The 18,784-nt window shown below is 39.1% G+C and overlaps 1 protein-coding gene across 1 annotated transcript in view; it reads left to right on the top strand.

Moving 5' to 3' along the window:
• The first annotated feature begins 471 nt into the window (after positions 1-471).
• The window catches only part of LOC139742615 (uncharacterized), a 39,743-nt gene continuing 21,430 nt past the window's right edge, over positions 472-18,784 (top strand). The window contains exons 1-6 of the mRNA XM_071653139.1: positions 472-567; positions 5,971-6,048; positions 7,368-7,507; positions 14,169-14,319; positions 15,057-15,284; positions 18,477-18,587. Coding sequence (XP_071509240.1) covers positions 7,379-7,507; positions 14,169-14,319; positions 15,057-15,284; positions 18,477-18,587 — 619 coding nt within the window. The 5' untranslated portion in view covers positions 472-567; positions 5,971-6,048; positions 7,368-7,378. The remainder of the gene's footprint in view (positions 568-5,970; positions 6,049-7,367; positions 7,508-14,168; positions 14,320-15,056; positions 15,285-18,476; positions 18,588-18,784) is intronic.

Here is an 18,784-nt window from a genome sequence, read left to right on the forward strand (position 1 = left end):
AATCAATCACAAGTCCCCAAATCAATCGCAACTTGCATTGAAGCTCACATAAAACTTGTGATTGATTTCTATCACAAGTCTTTATAAGACAGGCTTTTCTATCACAAGTCTTTATAAGACAGGCCCCAGCTCTACTAAAAGGACTTCGATACCGATACCCAGAATATGGGTTGTTAAAGTAAATAAACTTTCAACTTTCAACTTTTAACTTTCAACACAACATACAATTGTACTCAGTAGTACCTTTGCGTGTACGATAGTGCCATACTGCATACGCGCACTGCGTGCGCTGCAACTGCAAGTATGGTGCAAGCCATGCTTTATGCCATTGCATGCATCGCATGATCAAGCATGCATTCGTACGTTATCCCAGTCTGTCCGATGCCAGACTACTGTAGTACATGTATAGTGAATGCATGCACCGTATGCGTACCGCATAAAACACACCGGTAGCTATTATACTTGTGTAGTGTACAATACGTGGAGGAAACTCAATAATCGTGCGTAAGAATTACCCGATTCTGAACGATCTACAACAAATCTACAATATCTGAAATGCCAAATAAGGTAAGAGAATGAAACTGAAGTAGATGCGAGTAGTCTGTACTGGTTTCTGTTTTTCAAAAGTTACAAACAAATCCGCTTGCAGGTGACATTCGTAAGCATGCATGGTTACTAAGATTGGAATCGAATCGTACTGGTCGTAGATTGACGCTTGTGTGTGAAACCCTGCGGTATCCACGGAGGTTGCATTTAGCGCGACCTCAGCCTCCCTTCTCTACACAGTACTACAGTACAGCTAACGTACAGTGTTGACTAACGTTAGAAATAAGTGAAATAATTAATCCGTATTCATTTATTCATCTTTTTTAACCAGTCGTGGATACGGAAGACTGCGGTCTGTAGACATACTTCTAGGCCTACTGGTAAATTCGGTGAGACGTAGCAAACTTAAGTACAATTTGCACTGTGAGTGTAGGTAAATTTACTAACTAAACTAGGTCTAACATTGCTAGAACTAGGCCTAGAAGTTCTAGTCTATTACTGTATAAGGGTTAACTACACGCAGCCGCTGTCATGAAGCGACAGCGGCTGCACGTCTATTCCTTCGCAGATGTTATTTTTCAGCGGTGGGTGTACGTTTCGTTCATGAATATCTTTATTAATCGTGGAAAACTAAAATATAAGGAATCACCGTAATCTATGATAATCATTCAATAATCGGTAGGGGCCTATGCAATTTTTTGTTTAATTACGTCCAAAACTCACCGAAATCCGTGGCTAAAGTCAGGTCTGTAAACGTCCGTATTGCTTCACTCCTCATCTGCGTGTTATTTGAATGGCATTCACTCTCGTATACTACAACGTAGGTAGTCGGGGCGGAAGTGATGAGCTAGTCGGAGTGACCCATAAAAAGGTCAATCATTGCAGGCGCAGCACGCGCGGATACGAGTGCTGTAGCTTTACGTACGTAACACACAAAACGCACGGGCGCATGGGCGTACGTAAAATGCAACTACTTCTGGTTGCGCATGCGTGGTAGATTGTTGATTTTGTGAAGCGCTCAAAGGAAAGGATGCCACCGCACAATCTACTCCGAAAAATTCAACAGTAAGGTCTGGATACCAACAAATTCAACTCAACCATCAGGAAAATATGCTGTAGGTGAGTGGTAAAAATCATCTTACTCTTAAAATCAAACAAAATAAAATGCATTTTATGTGATTTTGCCGTCAATAGTGACGGTCGTTTACAACGTTTGAACACTAATGCATGTCAGACCGCTGTGCTTGCTTCGCACAGCTGTCTGGTCAGGCTATATAAGGGCATGGTTGGATGTTCATAATACCGGCCACCTAACGTTTTTCTATCAATAGAAACGTGAAAAATCTCACAATTTGCCTGAAATTTTACTCACGTGTGGAGAAAATACTCCGGATTCACAAGCGCGCACTGAAAATGCGATCTGAGGTATGCACTCTAGATGGCGGCTTCGAACGCGTGGGGTGTCATTTTTTCAGCACTCAGTTGCCCTTTTCATTTCAACCGACCACCCTGACAATACGTATAAAGGGCACTTAAATGCGTCTTTTCGACAGGCCGCTGTTTTTTTCTAGCCGTCATTTTTTCCCCAATAATATTTGAATATATTTTGAATCCTTCGATATTACTTTTGAAGGACTGTTTGATGAATTTGAATTGATTTTCATTAGGAAACTTTTTCATCGTAATTGAAATAAATTAGATCAGTCGGTTTGTTTTTTCACATTCATTTCTCGTTTCTGCTTCAACTCGTACGCTCGTAGCGGGCGACAAAATAATTATGTCATGTGCATGTGTAACGTGTGCACGATCATACAAGTGGCAGTGACAATTTTGCAGTCAAAATCGTCAAATTTATTACGGAAGGATACTCTACATCTAACAATGAGTCAGCAAAGGTAGGCCTAGTTATATGTAGTTACACGATAAATCTTATTCGATTTTGCTAAATTTCGTTAATTTAGAGGGAATACTTATTTGTTTTCGCCTCATTTTACTCGCTAGCATAGCCCAGTGAAGAATCAAACACCGTTGCGCGTAGTCCCATGCTTACATTTTCTTTCTGTACGCGCAATGCCATTATAGTGTGCGGTCGGTTGATATGGACCCGGTCGATGTGTTGAACACCCACCATACCACCTATCGGCAGGGTACCTTGTTGACATCGGCACCCTGCGTATCATGGCTGTTTGCGTATAGAATGAAAAGGTACGCACGGGATTAAGTGTCATTAGCTATGATTATGAAAACAATAAAAACGAAGAAACGAAAATCAAACTCACAAACAAACTAACAAACCAAACTAAACGTTTCAGTTACACATCCGCTCAGTAACGACGCATGGCTGTGAAATTCACGTGTATTACCTATGGAGGGAGGGGGTGCCGATCGCTAGGTACCCTTTTATTATAAGCTGCGTGAAGAAAACGGATTGCATGCACTAAAATTGCGCTATTTTGAAACAGATTCATAATCAACGAGACGGTCACGACATTCAAAACTGCAGTATTTATGGCATATTTGAGGTAAGAATTAGGCAAATTTGTTTTATATTTTTGGAATAAACAAGCTACAGATCCTTAGGGTGACGATAGGTGGTACTCTCAATCATACTACTACTAGTTCGAATTTGTTTCGACTTTGTGTCTGTGTCCAATTGGTCATACAAACCTAACGGTTAGTAATAAATTTACTCCTAATTGCCTTTAAATAGTTCCTCAGGAACAATTTGCCACTTCTTGGACCGCATCTGGATTCTCTGTTGCTTGCGTAATTGCGTTGCCTCCTCCAGGCGGCGACATTCCTTTGGAGGGCCCTGCTGGCATTGTGCAGATTCAGATCTGCCTATTTAGTATGAGGCTGCCCTGTATGGCTGTAGCTTGGAGCCGGTGGCAGTTCATCGAGACAGAGTCAGAGAGGCACTCAATAGGTTAATGAAGGGCGAGGTTCTACGACATTCTTATGTCCTTGCAGGGGTCAATTATAGCAAGGCTGGTATATATTCATTAAACATCAGCTTAATTTCCTGTTCATATATTGTGGATGTGCTATACATATCCCGTAGTAAGATATGCTGCAATCATCACTTATGACCGTCCTGTCCGTTAGTTATGCAGCTGTCATTTGTATGACGCACCTCTTGACCCCCGGGAAAGGTGCGTCATGGTCGCGTCAAGTACCACCAATTTGATGACGTGTGGGACCGTCATGGGAGCAAAATGTCTGTCACAATACTGACCCATATGTGCGTCATAGTCGGTCATTTAACCAGAGTGTGTCAAAAGGTTCGTTAATATGACCGTCATGTAATTTTGCGAGGCTTCTTGCATGGTATCCCTCCGTAACAGAATAAAACAAACTCACGATCGCGAGCCGGCCGAATTCACCGGCTCCTGAAAACGCGAAAATGACACAATTTTCATTCAGTTTTATTATAACATACTGATACTCACTTCATTCTTGTATGTCTTCTTTTTCTATCTGATTTCAGACTAAAGGTCTTTTCAGAAAGTTTGAGCACAAATTTGCTCCAAAACCACACTACCAAACACGATTTGTGATTAAAATCATCACATACACGCCCGCGGCATAGCGAAGCTCGCTATCCTTCAATCGCTCTCACTGTAGTGTAGCGTCGACCGTGGAATCTGCAGCAAAACCACGTGCCTGATGTGGACCATGTGGTACATGTATACAGTACAGGCGTACATATGTATACGTAGACCAAGAAGAGACATGGCAGAGGCCAGGCCGCGATTATTTTTTCCGTAACCTTAACCTGCCGATCGACACGTACAAACGATTATGGAACTACTGAGAGTCTATTAAAACCTATATTAACTTAAAATAGTAAATTCTATTTAAACACTAGCCATATAAACCATGTACCTAACTTAGGGTTTAATAAGGTTCGTGTTTAAATAGGCAGGGGCTTCAATCAAGCTGTTTTCGAATCGGAGAAGGGGAGGCGGGAGGTTACGGAAAAAATTACTGTGGCTAGGCCGTAGTTTCGCGAAACTAGATAGTTCGAGGACATGCCATAGCAACGTGTATATCAAAACACGCGTTTCTATGGGATGTCCATGAACTAGGAAACGGTTTTGAGAAATTCGAAGTTATTCGAAGTTGAAGTGGTTTTTTCCTACGCATTTTTATTTTTGTTGTTGTTCATATCTCAAAAATTCGATTTCTTATTTTTTTCAACTAGTATTTGGGAATCTTGTAATATGTTTAAAATGTTGATAGAAATTTCTGAATATATTCAGAAAGTACGCCTAGGCGCCTAGGCCTACTGTTTGGATATTTGAATATTTACAATTACCTTGTATCTTTATTAAAATACTTTATGTATTTTATTTCTCATATGTTTTGCATTTTCTTAATATAAATATTCTTTGATATTAATACTTTGTATTCATATTATATTTCATTGCTATTTTTCCTACACATTTTTGTTCATATCTCAAAAATTCGATTTCTTATTGTCAACTAGTCAGGGGCATATAGATAGCAGGGGGGATGGGGGATGCATCCCCCAGAATTTTAGCTGGGGGATGGTGTGTACATTCACCCCCCCAGATCGAAAGATCGAACAAAAACTATATCAAATAGTAATATTGCATGCCAGTTCAAAAATCAAACAATAGTATTTAAATGATTATCAAAATTATTATAAAAATTACAATATGACTGAGTTTAGATATATGACCCAGCTATAGGGAAAGGTATGGCGCACATTGGTACTTTGACGCACCTATCCCGGGGGTCAAGAGGTGCGTCATACAAATGACAGCTGCATTATCCGTAACTAAATGCGTTTTGCCGGTAATTGTCATGTGACTGCCGTGGGTATGTGTTCGATGTGATGTACATTGTCGTTCTATCCGTTCAATCTCTTGCAGCAACAGACTTTACAGGAGGCCTAGTGGATTAAAACGCGTGGAAAATGACAACGTACGGTACAGATACAGGAAAAAAGGTGCAACAATAGGACATGGGTCGGATCGCGCTATTCGTTTTTGGCGAGGAAAAACTTTGTGCATGCACAAAGTTTTCTGGCCGCTCTGATGGAAATCACCGGAAAATAAACGTCCATCCAAAGGATAAAAAGGGCATGAAATGCATTTTAACGGATATCAACGGATGCCAAAAATCGACTTTCGTTTCCCATGCGTTTGCCTTATCCAGCAAAGTGTGACGGGCATAATTACGATATCGTCGGCCTTATGCCAAAAGGGCACTAATAGTGTAACGTTACAAAGTCTATGGTGTTAAGGGCCTTTTGGCGTAAGGCCGACGATATTAAAAGATATTAAAAGATTACATTTATGTAAGATAGAGACTCGACTCTAGTAGTTCCCCTGTTTGATTGCTGTGCGAGTGTGAATATTTTGACATGTCCTTTTCTATTTTTTGTTTAAATTACAGACAACAGTAAATGGCCCATGATTTGAAAACTTCAGGACCAAGGAAACCAGAGCTGCTTACACAAAATCTGACTCTAGGGTAAGTGTACTTTCCTTTGTAAACTTTTCATATTGTGTAGAAAGTTAAATTGAATCTGCACAGCATCATTATCACTTTCACAAGAGTAGGGCCTAAAGCGAATTGTCCAAGGTTCGACGTCTCGTGCCAAAAGGCAAAAGGCATAGGTTTTACATGCAGTGGGCGGTCAAATTTTGTACGGCGTTACGGTCAAATTATGGGCGGCTTGCTTTACCCTATCTGATTCTCTTCGCATAAACCCTATGTACAGGGCTTGATTTTACTTTAATATATGATCAATTGTCAAATATATTAATGCTTGCTCAAGGACTCTTACATAGTAGGTAATCATAAAGAATTAAATTATGGACATGAGAACCAGGGCTCCTTCGTCTTCAGCCTTTTTTTTTAGATTTAAGGACTAAATAGATAAAAAGTTGTAAAAAAAATGTTTGGAGACGTCCATAAATGTCATAAATTAAATGCCCGCCATGTGTTCTGTTCCACTCTGTTGCAAAATATCACATCCAAATGACCTTTGCATGAACTTGCTAATCACGGCATTGTACAATTAATGTGTAAGAACTTCAGTGGTCAGAGATATTAAAAAGCATGAATAATACTACATATGACACTGCACAGCGTACAGCATTACATTTATGTACCCTGGGAGCAAACTGGTGGCACATACCATTGGTATGTGTACATGCCAATACAGAAGTGTAGCTGGCAAGTTCGGCATGTGTTTACTTGTATGCAAATGAGGATTTGGACTCTTCCATTCTTTTTTTAGGGTAGGATTTATATTCACATAATCTGATGTTGTAATGAAGGCAACATCCATTATGTGTGGAAACTGTTATAAATTCATTTATTTCTATTGCCTTTTGTGGAAGCCTACAACTGTAGTCAAGTGTTTACTTTGCTATGCAGATGCTACTGGTTGCATGAAGAATCATTAAATGTATGTCATGTTCATGTTGAATACTTCTGAGGTAAAAATGTTGTTTTGTCTGTTTATTAACAACACTGTATTGCAGACTGTTATTTCATCATGACGTGTCTGTGTAACATATAACATCATCTGGATGATTAAGTCTTCAGAGGATAAATTTGATTTGGCACAGCATCTCACCACTAATGCCATGTCTTCTTTCTTGTTTTGTTTTACCAACTGCATATTCAATAAGAACTTTAAAACTCTAGTTTGCTTTGGAGGCATATCATGCATGCATTTCTGCTTATCAAGTAACACTACTTTCCTGTAATTAATGTAAAATCATAGTATAGTACCTGGTAGCAAATTTACTAGCCTTATTATTGTGAAATCTTTTATACAGGGAGAGAAAGAATGACGATAGGCGACACCATTCGGAGAGACCTCATCAAGTCCAAGGTGAAATCTGGGAATCGGAACGGGACCAGGACAACAGCTAGTGATACAGATTTGGACAAGCATCTTGTGTCTTCTTCTAAACAAGTAAGTTGATATGGATTTGTTTGTGAATATGTGGCTGTCTCACAAGGTATATGGAAGCAAACAGCTCCAAAGCTTTATACACATTTTACTGTACCTGAGCAAAAGAATAATGTACAACATGTAATCACTCAATTTCTGTCCATTGCCTGAAATCTGTTGTTCATCCATCATCCATAAATGCTTTACATGTTCATCTGTTTTATCGCATAGTCAGTGTTTGACAAAATGTTGCAAGAATCGGGGCAGGTGATAAATACTTGGTTACATGTGTGGCTCCCATAGGGCCCAGGAGGATCGCACCAAGGACCAAAACTGTTCATTTCCAATATATCCTGTGTATCATGATTCAAAAGAAGTTCAGCCAAGTCTTCCTTTAATTACTGTAAAATTGGAAATTTTCGTGGTGTTGAAATTTTCACGCATTTCGCGCAACCAGAAACTAGCGCGAAAATAAAAGCACGCGAATATTTTTGCTTGCCATATGTTCCTGTATGTGATGTCTTGATTCCGCGGATTTAAAAACACGCGAAACTCTTCTTACCCGGCCAAGCGCGAAAAATTAGTCGCGTGAAAATATCCACTTTTACAGTACATACATTTACAGATAAAGAATGGCAGTTCAAATCGAAAGCCAGTTCATATGTATCCTCGATTCATTGAAAACGCAAGCACAGATGTACCGTTACATGTGGCTTATCTCGAAAGGGTGCAGCGTGGAGTGGAGCGGAGCAGAGCGCTCAACACACCCATTCGAGACAAGCCCCCCCCCCCACCCCATTTGTCTTGAAAGGGTGCGTTGGACGGAGTATGTTCGATGAACGCACCCATTTGAGACAACCTAATCTCGAATGTACGCGTAAGCTAGTCTTAGAGGCCAGACTTTTTGCCCCCATCATAGTTCGTGAGGGGACTATATGAAACAGGCTCCTTACGCAGACACGTGTGTGGCAATTTCTTCAAACACACACACACACACACACACACAAATGCTACTTCTAATCGATTCTGATTGTTTTATCTGATAGGGCTTGCTGGGAGCTACCAAGCTTAACGCAATTCTGGAATTCATTAGGCCTTACAAAAATTTCTCCAAAAACATAAAAATGCTACTTCTCAAGACATTTTACAGCCAATTTTAATTCTATTTGTTTTATCTCATAGGGCATTGTAGGAGCTATTAAACGTCTACACAGAATTCTGAATTAATTTTGTTAATTTATGCAAATCATTAGATCTACACGGAGGGGACAAATGCCCCGTGTAATTTGCTGAATCACTTATGAAATTGTGTGGTATTTGTTTCTCATCCGAAAAACAAAACAAAACAAAAAAAGTACCAAAACAAACAATATAAAACTGTCAAACATACTTTGGCGGCGTGGTCAACGGTGGTAAGACTTGTTGTGGTCACGGTATCTATTATTGCCTCTAAAAATCTGTAAGAGCGAGTGAGCGGCAGAGGCATCGATGGGGGGGGGGGTAGAAGTATCGTTTTGCCCCAATTATTACGGCAACTTAAAAATTCATAAAACGCAGTGCGAAAATATGTTTAAACTAGAAATGTCGCTACATATGGCGACTGATGCCTCCGCCATAATGCATGATTCTCTCAATAGGCAGGGCTCGACACTAACGGTGGCCCGGTGGCCCGGGGCCACCAAAAATGCGCGTCGGGCCACCAACATTTCAGAAATGAAGATTTTGGTGGCCCAATCGGGCCACCAAAAAATTGGATAATTGTCTTTACTTTTGTAGATGGACAGCGGTAACAATCGGCTCCGTAAGATGCTAATATAAATGATATTCGACTCCGTATGATACTAAAATAAGTGTCGGATGTTTGATTTTGCGTTCGGAAATGAATAAGGATAATATTCAGCTCCAGAAGATGATGAAATAAATGTAGAATGTTAGCTTTGACGTTCGGAAATGAATACTAATAACATTCAACTCCGTACGATGAGAAAATAAATGCCGGATGTTTGCTTTTTATTTTGGAAGTGAATAACGGTAATATTCGGCTCCGTATGATACTAAAAGAAGTGTCGGATGTTTGGTTTTGCGTTCGGAAATGAATAAGGATAACATTCGGCTCCAGAAGATGCTGAAATAAATGTGGAATGTTAGCTTTGACGTTCGGAAATTAATACTAATAATATTCAACTCCGTACGATGAGAAAATAAATGCCGGATGTTTGCTTTTACGTTGGAAAGTAAATAACAATAACATTCAGCTCCAGAAGATGCTAAAGTAAGTGTCGAATGAATCCTTTGACGTTCGGAAATGAATAAACATGATATTCAACTCCATATAGATAGTAAAATAAATACCGGATGTTCACGTTCAGGTGAATGATAAGAATAATGTCTCATGTTTGCTTTTATGTTCGAATGTATATAGCAACAACATTCATCTCCGGAAGATGCTAAAATAGATGTCGGATATTAATTTTGCTCTGATGTTCGGAAATGAACAACAATAATATTCAACTCCATATAGATAGTAAAATAAATACCGGATGTTCACGTTCAGGTTTGAAGTAAATAGCAATAACAGATCAGCTGCGGAAGATGCTAAAATAAATGTCGAATGATCCCTTGCCCTTTGACGTTCGGAAATGAATAACAATGATATTCAACCCCGAATGATGATTAGATAAATGTCGGATGTTTGCTTTTACTTTCGAAAGTAAATACAGAAGCAATAACATTCGGCTAAGGAAGATGCTAAAATAAATGTCAGATGATTGCTTTTTCGTTCGGAAGTGAATAGCAGTAATATTCTGCTCCATACGATGCTAAAATGAATGTCGGATATTTGCTATTACATTTCGAAATGAATAACAGTAACTTTCATCTGCGTTTGATGGTAAAATATTTAATGTCTGATGTATGCCTTGACGTTCAAAAATGAAAAACAGTAAAATTCGGCTCCGTACAATGCTAAATTGTCAGATAATTCATTTCACTTTCGGAAGTGGACAGCAGTAACATTCGGCTCCATACGATAGTAAAACAAATGTTGGATGTTTGCTTTTTTAATTCTAAAATGAATAACGGTAATATTCTGCTCCGTACGATGCTAAAATGAATAACAGATTATTGCTTTTACATTTGGAAATGATTAACAGTATCAATCTGCTCAGTTAGATGCTAAAATAAATTGGGGATGTTTGCTTTCATGTTCAGAAATGAATAAGGATAACATTCAGCTCCGTAAGATGCTAAAATGAATGTCAGTTCTTTACTTTTACATTTGAAAAAAAAAAGTAATTAATAGTAACATTCGGCTCTGTACGGTGTTAAAATACTAGTAAATGTTGGATAATTGCTTTTACAATCAGAAATGAATAACGGTAACTTCCAAGCTCTTTATAATGCCAAAACAGATGTCGGATGTTCACAAATGTCTGCAAATGCTCCCACTCTATCGTTTCAAACGTAAGTTTTGACCACCTACATAAACAAGGCGTCAACTTTTATAATAATCTATAAGCCTATTTGCTAAATCTTAGAACTCAGAATAATGGTAAGATGATTGAATTTTCTCTTCATTTGTTTTAGACATGGGTACATGTATCACTTCAGTAATACTTGATATTTCATTTTCTATGTTCAGTAGGACCGATTTAGTATTTCTTATGTTTTTCTTGATTTTTTTTTTTGGCCACCAGTTTTTACTTTCGGGCCACCAAAAAATAAAAATTAATGATTTTGGTGGCCCGATCGGGCCACCAAAAATAAAAGTTAGTGTCGAGCCCTGCAATAGGTGTATAGGACAATGTCTTCAAAATGTGTGATGACAGTTTCACATAACTGGCAAAATATTGAAATGACAGGTTTGTCAGAAATATCTTGAATATTCACTTTCCTTGAACTAGGTTTGCTATAATTGTCTATGAAAGAGTTCAGGTACACGTTTGGGGAATTGAGGATTTTTACTTAACTTCTGACTGACCCTTTTATAAGTTTATGCATTGAGTAATTTTAAAGGTATGAAGAAAGAGTGTAATTTAACAGTGCAAAATAGATTTTTTTTTGCATTAAAACCTTGCTTTGACCCTTAACCTTTGACCTTCTGGCAGGAAATTTCCAAGAGAATCTCCATTAGGTAATACATGTACATATTGTATATTGAATTTTAAAAATAATAATGCAAGCATTGCATATGTATACTGTAGTATATGAGGGAAATGGTAAAATATTGAGGAGTTGACCTTGACCTTTGACCCCCCCTGACTATTGACCCATGACCCCTATATTCCCTAGATAATCCCTGCCAGTCAGTACATGCTTATGTACCAAGTTCCATGAAGATACATTGAACCATTAGTGAGAAAAGGGAAATTGTAACATTTTCACCTAACCTTTGACCTTTTGACCTTTGACCTTATGACATAAAACTCTCTGGAGAATCTTTATGCAGTAATACATGTCTACACTAAGTTTCAAGAAAATACCTTTGGGCATGGCATGGATATGGGGGAAATAGCAACATTTTTAGCATTTGACCTTGACCTTTTGACCTTTGACCTCTTGCCAATGTCACTTAAATTTACTCAACTAATTGCCCCATCATACATCATCCTTGGACCAAGTTTGGGGAAAGCTGCTCAAACCAGTTTTTAGTTATCACATAAACAGATAAATTTTCGGATTTGACCTTGATCTTTGACCTTTGACCTCTGTCTGATTTCACTCAAAAATCAATCAAGTAATTGTCCTACCATACATTATCCTCCGACAAAGTTTGGTGAAATTTGCATGATCCAGTCTTGAGTTATCGCGTAAACAGATACAATTTCATGATTTGACTTTGACCTTGACTTGACCTTTGGTCGATTTCTCCCAAAATCTAATCAAGTAATTGCCCCATCATACTTTATACTTGGACCAAGTTTGGTAAAATTCCATTCAATATTACTCAAGTTATCGCGTAAACGAATGCGGACAGACGTGCAGACGTACGTAAGGACGTACGGACGGACAACCCAAAAATATAATGCCTCCGGCACCACTTCGTGGCGGAGGCATAAAAATGCTACAAAGCCACTAAAATTTACATGAAATACATTTTTTCAACTTTTGCCCCCCCCTTCCAATCCAAAACATGGATCGACGCCGCTGGTGATCTGATGTTAGGTAGCTCATGAAATTATGAATCCTTTCATTGAAGAAACGCATGCAGTCAAGATTTCCCAATTTGCCCACAAGAGTATTATGGGATGGACAGCTGACCGCCCCTCCCTCTTGTGTATGATGATCGAGGCAGACGATGGTGGACTGGACTGGTGGTGTCAATATTACCTTCACACCAAATTCTATAAAAATCGGTCTGTTACAATAATCTTACGTTTTTGAATGCAACCAATTTAGCTATTTTGCATTGAAAAAGTATGACCTCTGACCTTTAATCTAGGCCTACATACTACTGTATGAACCGTTCGGTTCTGACAGATCTTTGAGTGTGTAGGCAAAGGGCAAAGTTCACAGTTCATTATATGCATGTGTAGTCTATTTGTACCCGGCGAGGGGATGCTATGCTTTGTGTTGTCCTCGTTTATTTTTTGAAGGGTTCATATAGTGATATGAGAGGAAAACATATGAAACAAAATGAATTACTATAAATCGTACGTCCGAAATCAAATCACATTTTTTATGTGAATTGGTAGAGGAAAAAAAAAACGAGTGAGGAAGTTTGTACTGATGCTTCCCCTTCACGTTTGGTAAAATGATTGAAAGTGATGCTTTTATTTTTATTGTTGATATTAAATCAATACTAACTCACTCAAGCACACTTTCAGTGGTGACCAACTATCAGAAAATTCAACCACGTACATGTAACATTCACTTCTTCAGATTCAGATGTAAACTTCATCTTTGACATCAGAACATCCATAAATTGACATCAACATGACAAAATCACTCACAAGTCGTTGATGCACTAGTTCCATTTTAATAAACTTCACATGTTATATTATTTAAAAATTTGAAGTGTCCCACCAAACAATTGTTTTATCGCTTTTAAGGCACGTCAAATGCACATTTTCCAGAGAATAAATATATAGCGTAAAAAAAGATAATAACAATAAATACAAAGTGGAAAAGTGGTGGATGGATACGATGTGACAAAAAGGCTGGCCTCCAAGACTATCTTACGCGTATATTTGAGACTAGCCCCCCCCCGGTTGTATCGAATGGGTACATTCATTGAACATATTCCGCTCAACGCACCCTTTCGAGACAAATGGGGGGGGGGGGGGCTTGTCTCGAACGGGTGCATTGAGCGCTCCACTCCGCGCCGCATCCTTTTGAGATACGCCGTTACATGTACAGTATCAGTATGATACAGGATGCTCCCACTTTTATCTTACACTAAACTTCTGTATGAATTGACTTCTTTATGTTTCCACTATATAACATAGAAATTGATTACTCATGTACTATTTCTTTTGTATTTCATGGTCATGACCTGAAACATTGCCAGTTGAAATAATGTACGTACATTGTACCTGTGTATGAGCTGACCAGTGCAAGATTGACAAATACAGGAGTGACCGTTGAACCAGCATCTATTTTTTGAATTATGTGTAGTGATGTAGGGATATCAAATTTGCATACTTTTTAATATTTAAGCTGTTTTATACTTTCTCTTTTGCAGGTACTGCTGAAACATGTGACTTTTGAGCGAGCCCAGAAAGACATTTCATTTCATCTTCAGGATCTGAGAGGGAAATATGTTCAACTGAATCCAGCCAAAGTTGATGCTTTAAACGAAGTATTTTCAAAGTCCCTCAGCAACAAAAATAGAGGTATGTCTGGAATGCAACCACTGATATTCATTTTAAGCATCAGATGCCTCAACTGTTAAAAAGGAATATTACAGTTTTGAATGTTATTCTAATGATGTAATCTTTGTGTAGAGCAAGGAGGACACTGATTAACACACCCTGAAGGTTGCCAAAGGCATCATATTTCAGGTCATTGTCATTGTGATGATGAGATGATGATAATTATTATCATTATTATTATCATTATTATTATCATCAATATTATTATCACTCAACAGTACCTGTCCATAAGATATAAACTTGTGACACATTGTGTTTGATCACATCGGAACATTTGATAATATCTTCATGGCTCCTGTACCACACGATATGTAGGTATACATGTAGCATGAGTAATATAGAGCAGCATTGACTTGATGCAAAATTTTTATCTTTATGAGGTTAGTATGTTCATTAAGACAGATTTGTGAATCCATGAGATTGTTTGGTTGGATACCAATGGAAAACTCTTTCCACGCAAGGGGTCAATTTTTGTAATTTTACATGTTACGCAGTATCTCAAACAATGAAAACAAAGGGTCAAGTCACTGTCTAAGAATACTCTTTGAATGTTCCATGTAGTCGTGATGTGACTGCTTGGTTTAGAGTATCCAACATGAAGCTGGGAATGCATCTAGTCAGGCAAGGTGTAACATATAGAGACTTACCAGTTGACATAATGATGTTTTTAAATGTGTTCACATGATCTCATTTTGCAGAGAAAATGAATGGCCAGGGTGATGGCCCCAAGTCAGATGGTATACCACCCCCAAAACAGGTGTTGTGCCAGCCAGACATGGTGTGCCTTGAATGGCAGAAGAGCCACCGTGTGGGCAGTGGACTCATCAACATGGGCAACACCTGCTTCCTCAACTCTACCCTCCAGTGCCTAACCTACACTGCCCCTCTTGCCAACTACTTACTCAGCCAGAAGCACAAGGAGGAATGTGAGTGTAGTAACTGATGTGATAGGAACCATGCCAACCATTGAAGCACATTGCACATTCTTAAATCTTGAGGTGTTTTTATTTGCTTGTTTGGTTGTATCCCCCGAACAGAGTTCGGAGGATACTATGGATTTGGCCTCGTCGCGCCGCGTCCGCCGCCGCCGCCGGAGAGATTTCCTTGTGAGCGCTCTACCAGCTGCGTTTCTTTTCCGATCATCTTCAAATTTGGAATGAAGGTGTATTATGGTTAGACAAAGACGCCTATTGTTTTTGGTGATGGCGCCCTCGCTTGTTCCGTCTTTATACATGAAAAGGTAAATCCAATAGGGTCTGCTTGTGAGCGCTCTACTGGCTGCAGTACTTCGATCATCTTCAAATTTGGCATGAAGGTGTATTATGGTTAGACGAAGACGCCTATTGTTTTTGGTGATGGCGCCCTCGCTTGTTCCGTCTTTATACATGAAAAGGTAAATCCAATAGGGTCTGCTTGTGAGCGCTCTGCTGGCTGCAGTCCTTCTTCGATCATCTTCAAATTTGGCATGAAGGTGTATTATGGTAAGATGAAGAGGCCTATTGTTTTTGGTGATGGCGCCCTCGCTTGTTCGTCTTTATACATGAAAAGGTAAATCCAATAGGGTCTGCTTGTGAGCGCTCTACTGGCTGCAGTCCTTCTTCGATCATCTTCAAATTTGGCATGAAGGTGTATTATGGTAAGATGAAGAGGCCTATCGTTTTTGGTGATGGCACCCTTGCTCGTTCCGTCTTTATACATGAAAAGGTAAATTCAATAGGTTCTGCTTGTGAGCGCTCTACTGGCTGCAGTCCTTCTTCGATCATCTTCAAATTTGGCATGAAGGTGTATTATGATAAGACAAAGATGCCTATGGTTTTTGGTGATGGCGCCCTCGCTTGTTCCGTCTTTATACATGAAAAGGTAAATCCAATAGGGTCTGCTTGTGAGCGCTCTACTGGCTGCAGGTCTTCTTCGATCTTCTTCAAATTTGCCATGAAGGTGTATTATGGTAAGACGAAGACGCATATTGTTTTTTGTGTGGGCGGAGACATCGTTGCCATGGTAACAAGAATTTTTGTGGAAATAGCAGAGATTTCCTTATGAGCGCTCTACCGGCTGCGTTTCTTCTCCATGGGTATGATTGGGTGTTAGGTTCAAGGCAGACTAAAGATTTGGATTAGGGTAAGCGTTAAGCTTTATGTGCGCTTCAACACTAGGATTCCTTGCCAGAGCATTTGTCATCACAGCATTTGTCGTGGAACCCGCTTTGTCTGTTAACAAAACAATAAAATATCAGAAGTGGAAACAAAACCAAAAGAAAAAAATTGTCTGCATTGATACCTGTTGTCACCTATTGCCATATTATACCTTTTTATCCCAAATTCATCCAAATCGCAGATTGGAAGAGGGTTAGGTTTACAATGCATCAAGATTACTCTATAATTGTATTCCCTCACAGGTACTACCAGAGGATACTTTAGATTCTGCAGAGTTACACCGCTGCATCATATTATTGTCATCAAATTTGGTATTCAGAGGCAAAATGTGGACAGGATCATTGTTGCCCATGGCAACAATGATCCTGTATTTATTTATGGAATTTCTGTGTGAGCTCTATATATTGGGATGATGTATAATGCTGTGGGTTCGGGGGATACATGTGCTCGGCTGCGCGACCCACCGAGCACCAATCTCTAGTTTATTTATTTGTTTTTACGAAGTATATGAAAAGAGACTCATGTAAACTTCAGGATTGAAGTTCAATTCTATTCTAGAATCTGGTATGGTGCACTTGTGTGGACTAAATGATTGTCTCGAGGTGAGTGACAGCCCTCCTGTAATGTCTGCTGTTATCAGTGCACAGTCAAGCTCAACAGGGATACTGAATGGCAGTAGATTGTGCTTACATGACAATGCCAATGATGAGTCTGACAAAATCATGCTCCTCTCACTGTTTACCATCCCCAACAGCTTTCCCACCATGACTGGTTGATCTAGAAGATTGCTGAAGGACCCTGTTAAATCTGGTCCTGCCATTTTTTGCCTCTTTCCATCGTGTGAATATTTCTCTGAACTGCCTCAGAGCATGCATTGTATGTCACCCATGCCTTTGTATTGACATGATAATCAACAGACAGGTCCTTTCTGGCAGGCCACCCAAAACACCAAGACTCAAAGCTTGTCTCAATGATGATGAGTTCCTCCTTCTCTCCCATGGCATTTAGCACACAGTATCAATAAAGTCTACCCTATTGACTGTTTCATGTACAAATAGTCTTCCCATTTGAAATGAGGAATGGAATCTACTGATGCTTTATAGAACAGGCCTGTTGTGTCAAGTTAAAGATGTCTGACAGATTATAGCCAGCACAGATGTAGGGAACCCTTTGGAGCCACTCTACAACTGTAGGCACTCATGCCACTACTCTCTCCAGTCATCTTCCCATAAATGATGCAGTGCTTCTTGTTGAAAACCTCCAGCCACCTGTTTGATGCCCTGTATTCATGCAGTCCCTGCTGCTTGGCGAGTTTGAGAGCCTTGTCTGTAAAAATAGGACCTGACATAGGAATCATCCTCCTGCATTTGTAAACCTTACATACTGCAGGCCAGTGAGTTTCTCATCCTCTGTCTGGGGAATATTTTTCTCATCAAGTGAGATATTGCTGTTGTATTTACTGATCCAATCCCTCTTCAAGATGATGCTCTGTGTTTGGGTTTTCTGCACATTGATGACTGAATTTCAAGCTATTCTGTAATTAAGCTAAAGCTCTTCTGCAGTTGGTTGTGTATCCTTACACCTCTCCCCTCCCCCCATTTTTGTCTTGGGGGTGAAATCATACTCTTTGGCTTAAACATATGGAGTTTGAACTTTACATGATGTATTACCATGAACTGAAATTACCACTGTAACTACTCTATAAAGAACAATGATAAACATCTGATAACTGTGCAATAGGGACTGTGATTTTGGTCATTGTTAATGTTACTGTCATGAACATTTTTTTTTTTCATTTGAAGGATATATATCAATGAAAAGTACTGCTGCTTGAGATGGCATTTTACTTGCATTAATCTCAACCACAAAAAAAAAAAAAAAAAAAAAAAATCATTGATTATGTATGATCAATTAATATTACAAGTGTATAGTGTTAATGTTTGTCCGATTTGTATTTTTCAGGCCGGGCTTATGGATTCTGCATCCTCTGCGATCTGTATACTCACATTCAGCGTGCTTTTCAACACCATGGTCAAGCTATCAGACCCATGAATATGATCCATAAACTGAAAAGTTAGTTCATTCTTCAATTTACATTTTGACAGTTATGATATAGACATATTAAGAGTGTGAAATTGGAATCTAAAATGTAACTGCTTTGTATTCCAGGCCCTTTTGTTATGATTTCTGTATTATGCTAGAGAGGCAGTCAATCTGAGTTATAGGCAAATTGTAAATGACACGTCCTCTGCAGGTATGATTACCAGGCC

Source organism: Diadema antillarum, unplaced genomic scaffold (genome assembly GCF_040938485.1).
Source record: "Diadema antillarum isolate AM-2024a unplaced genomic scaffold, OU_Dant_1.0 seq00001009_RagTag, whole genome shotgun sequence".
Lineage (NCBI taxonomy): Eukaryota > Metazoa > Echinodermata > Echinoidea > Diadematoida > Diadematidae > Diadema > Diadema antillarum.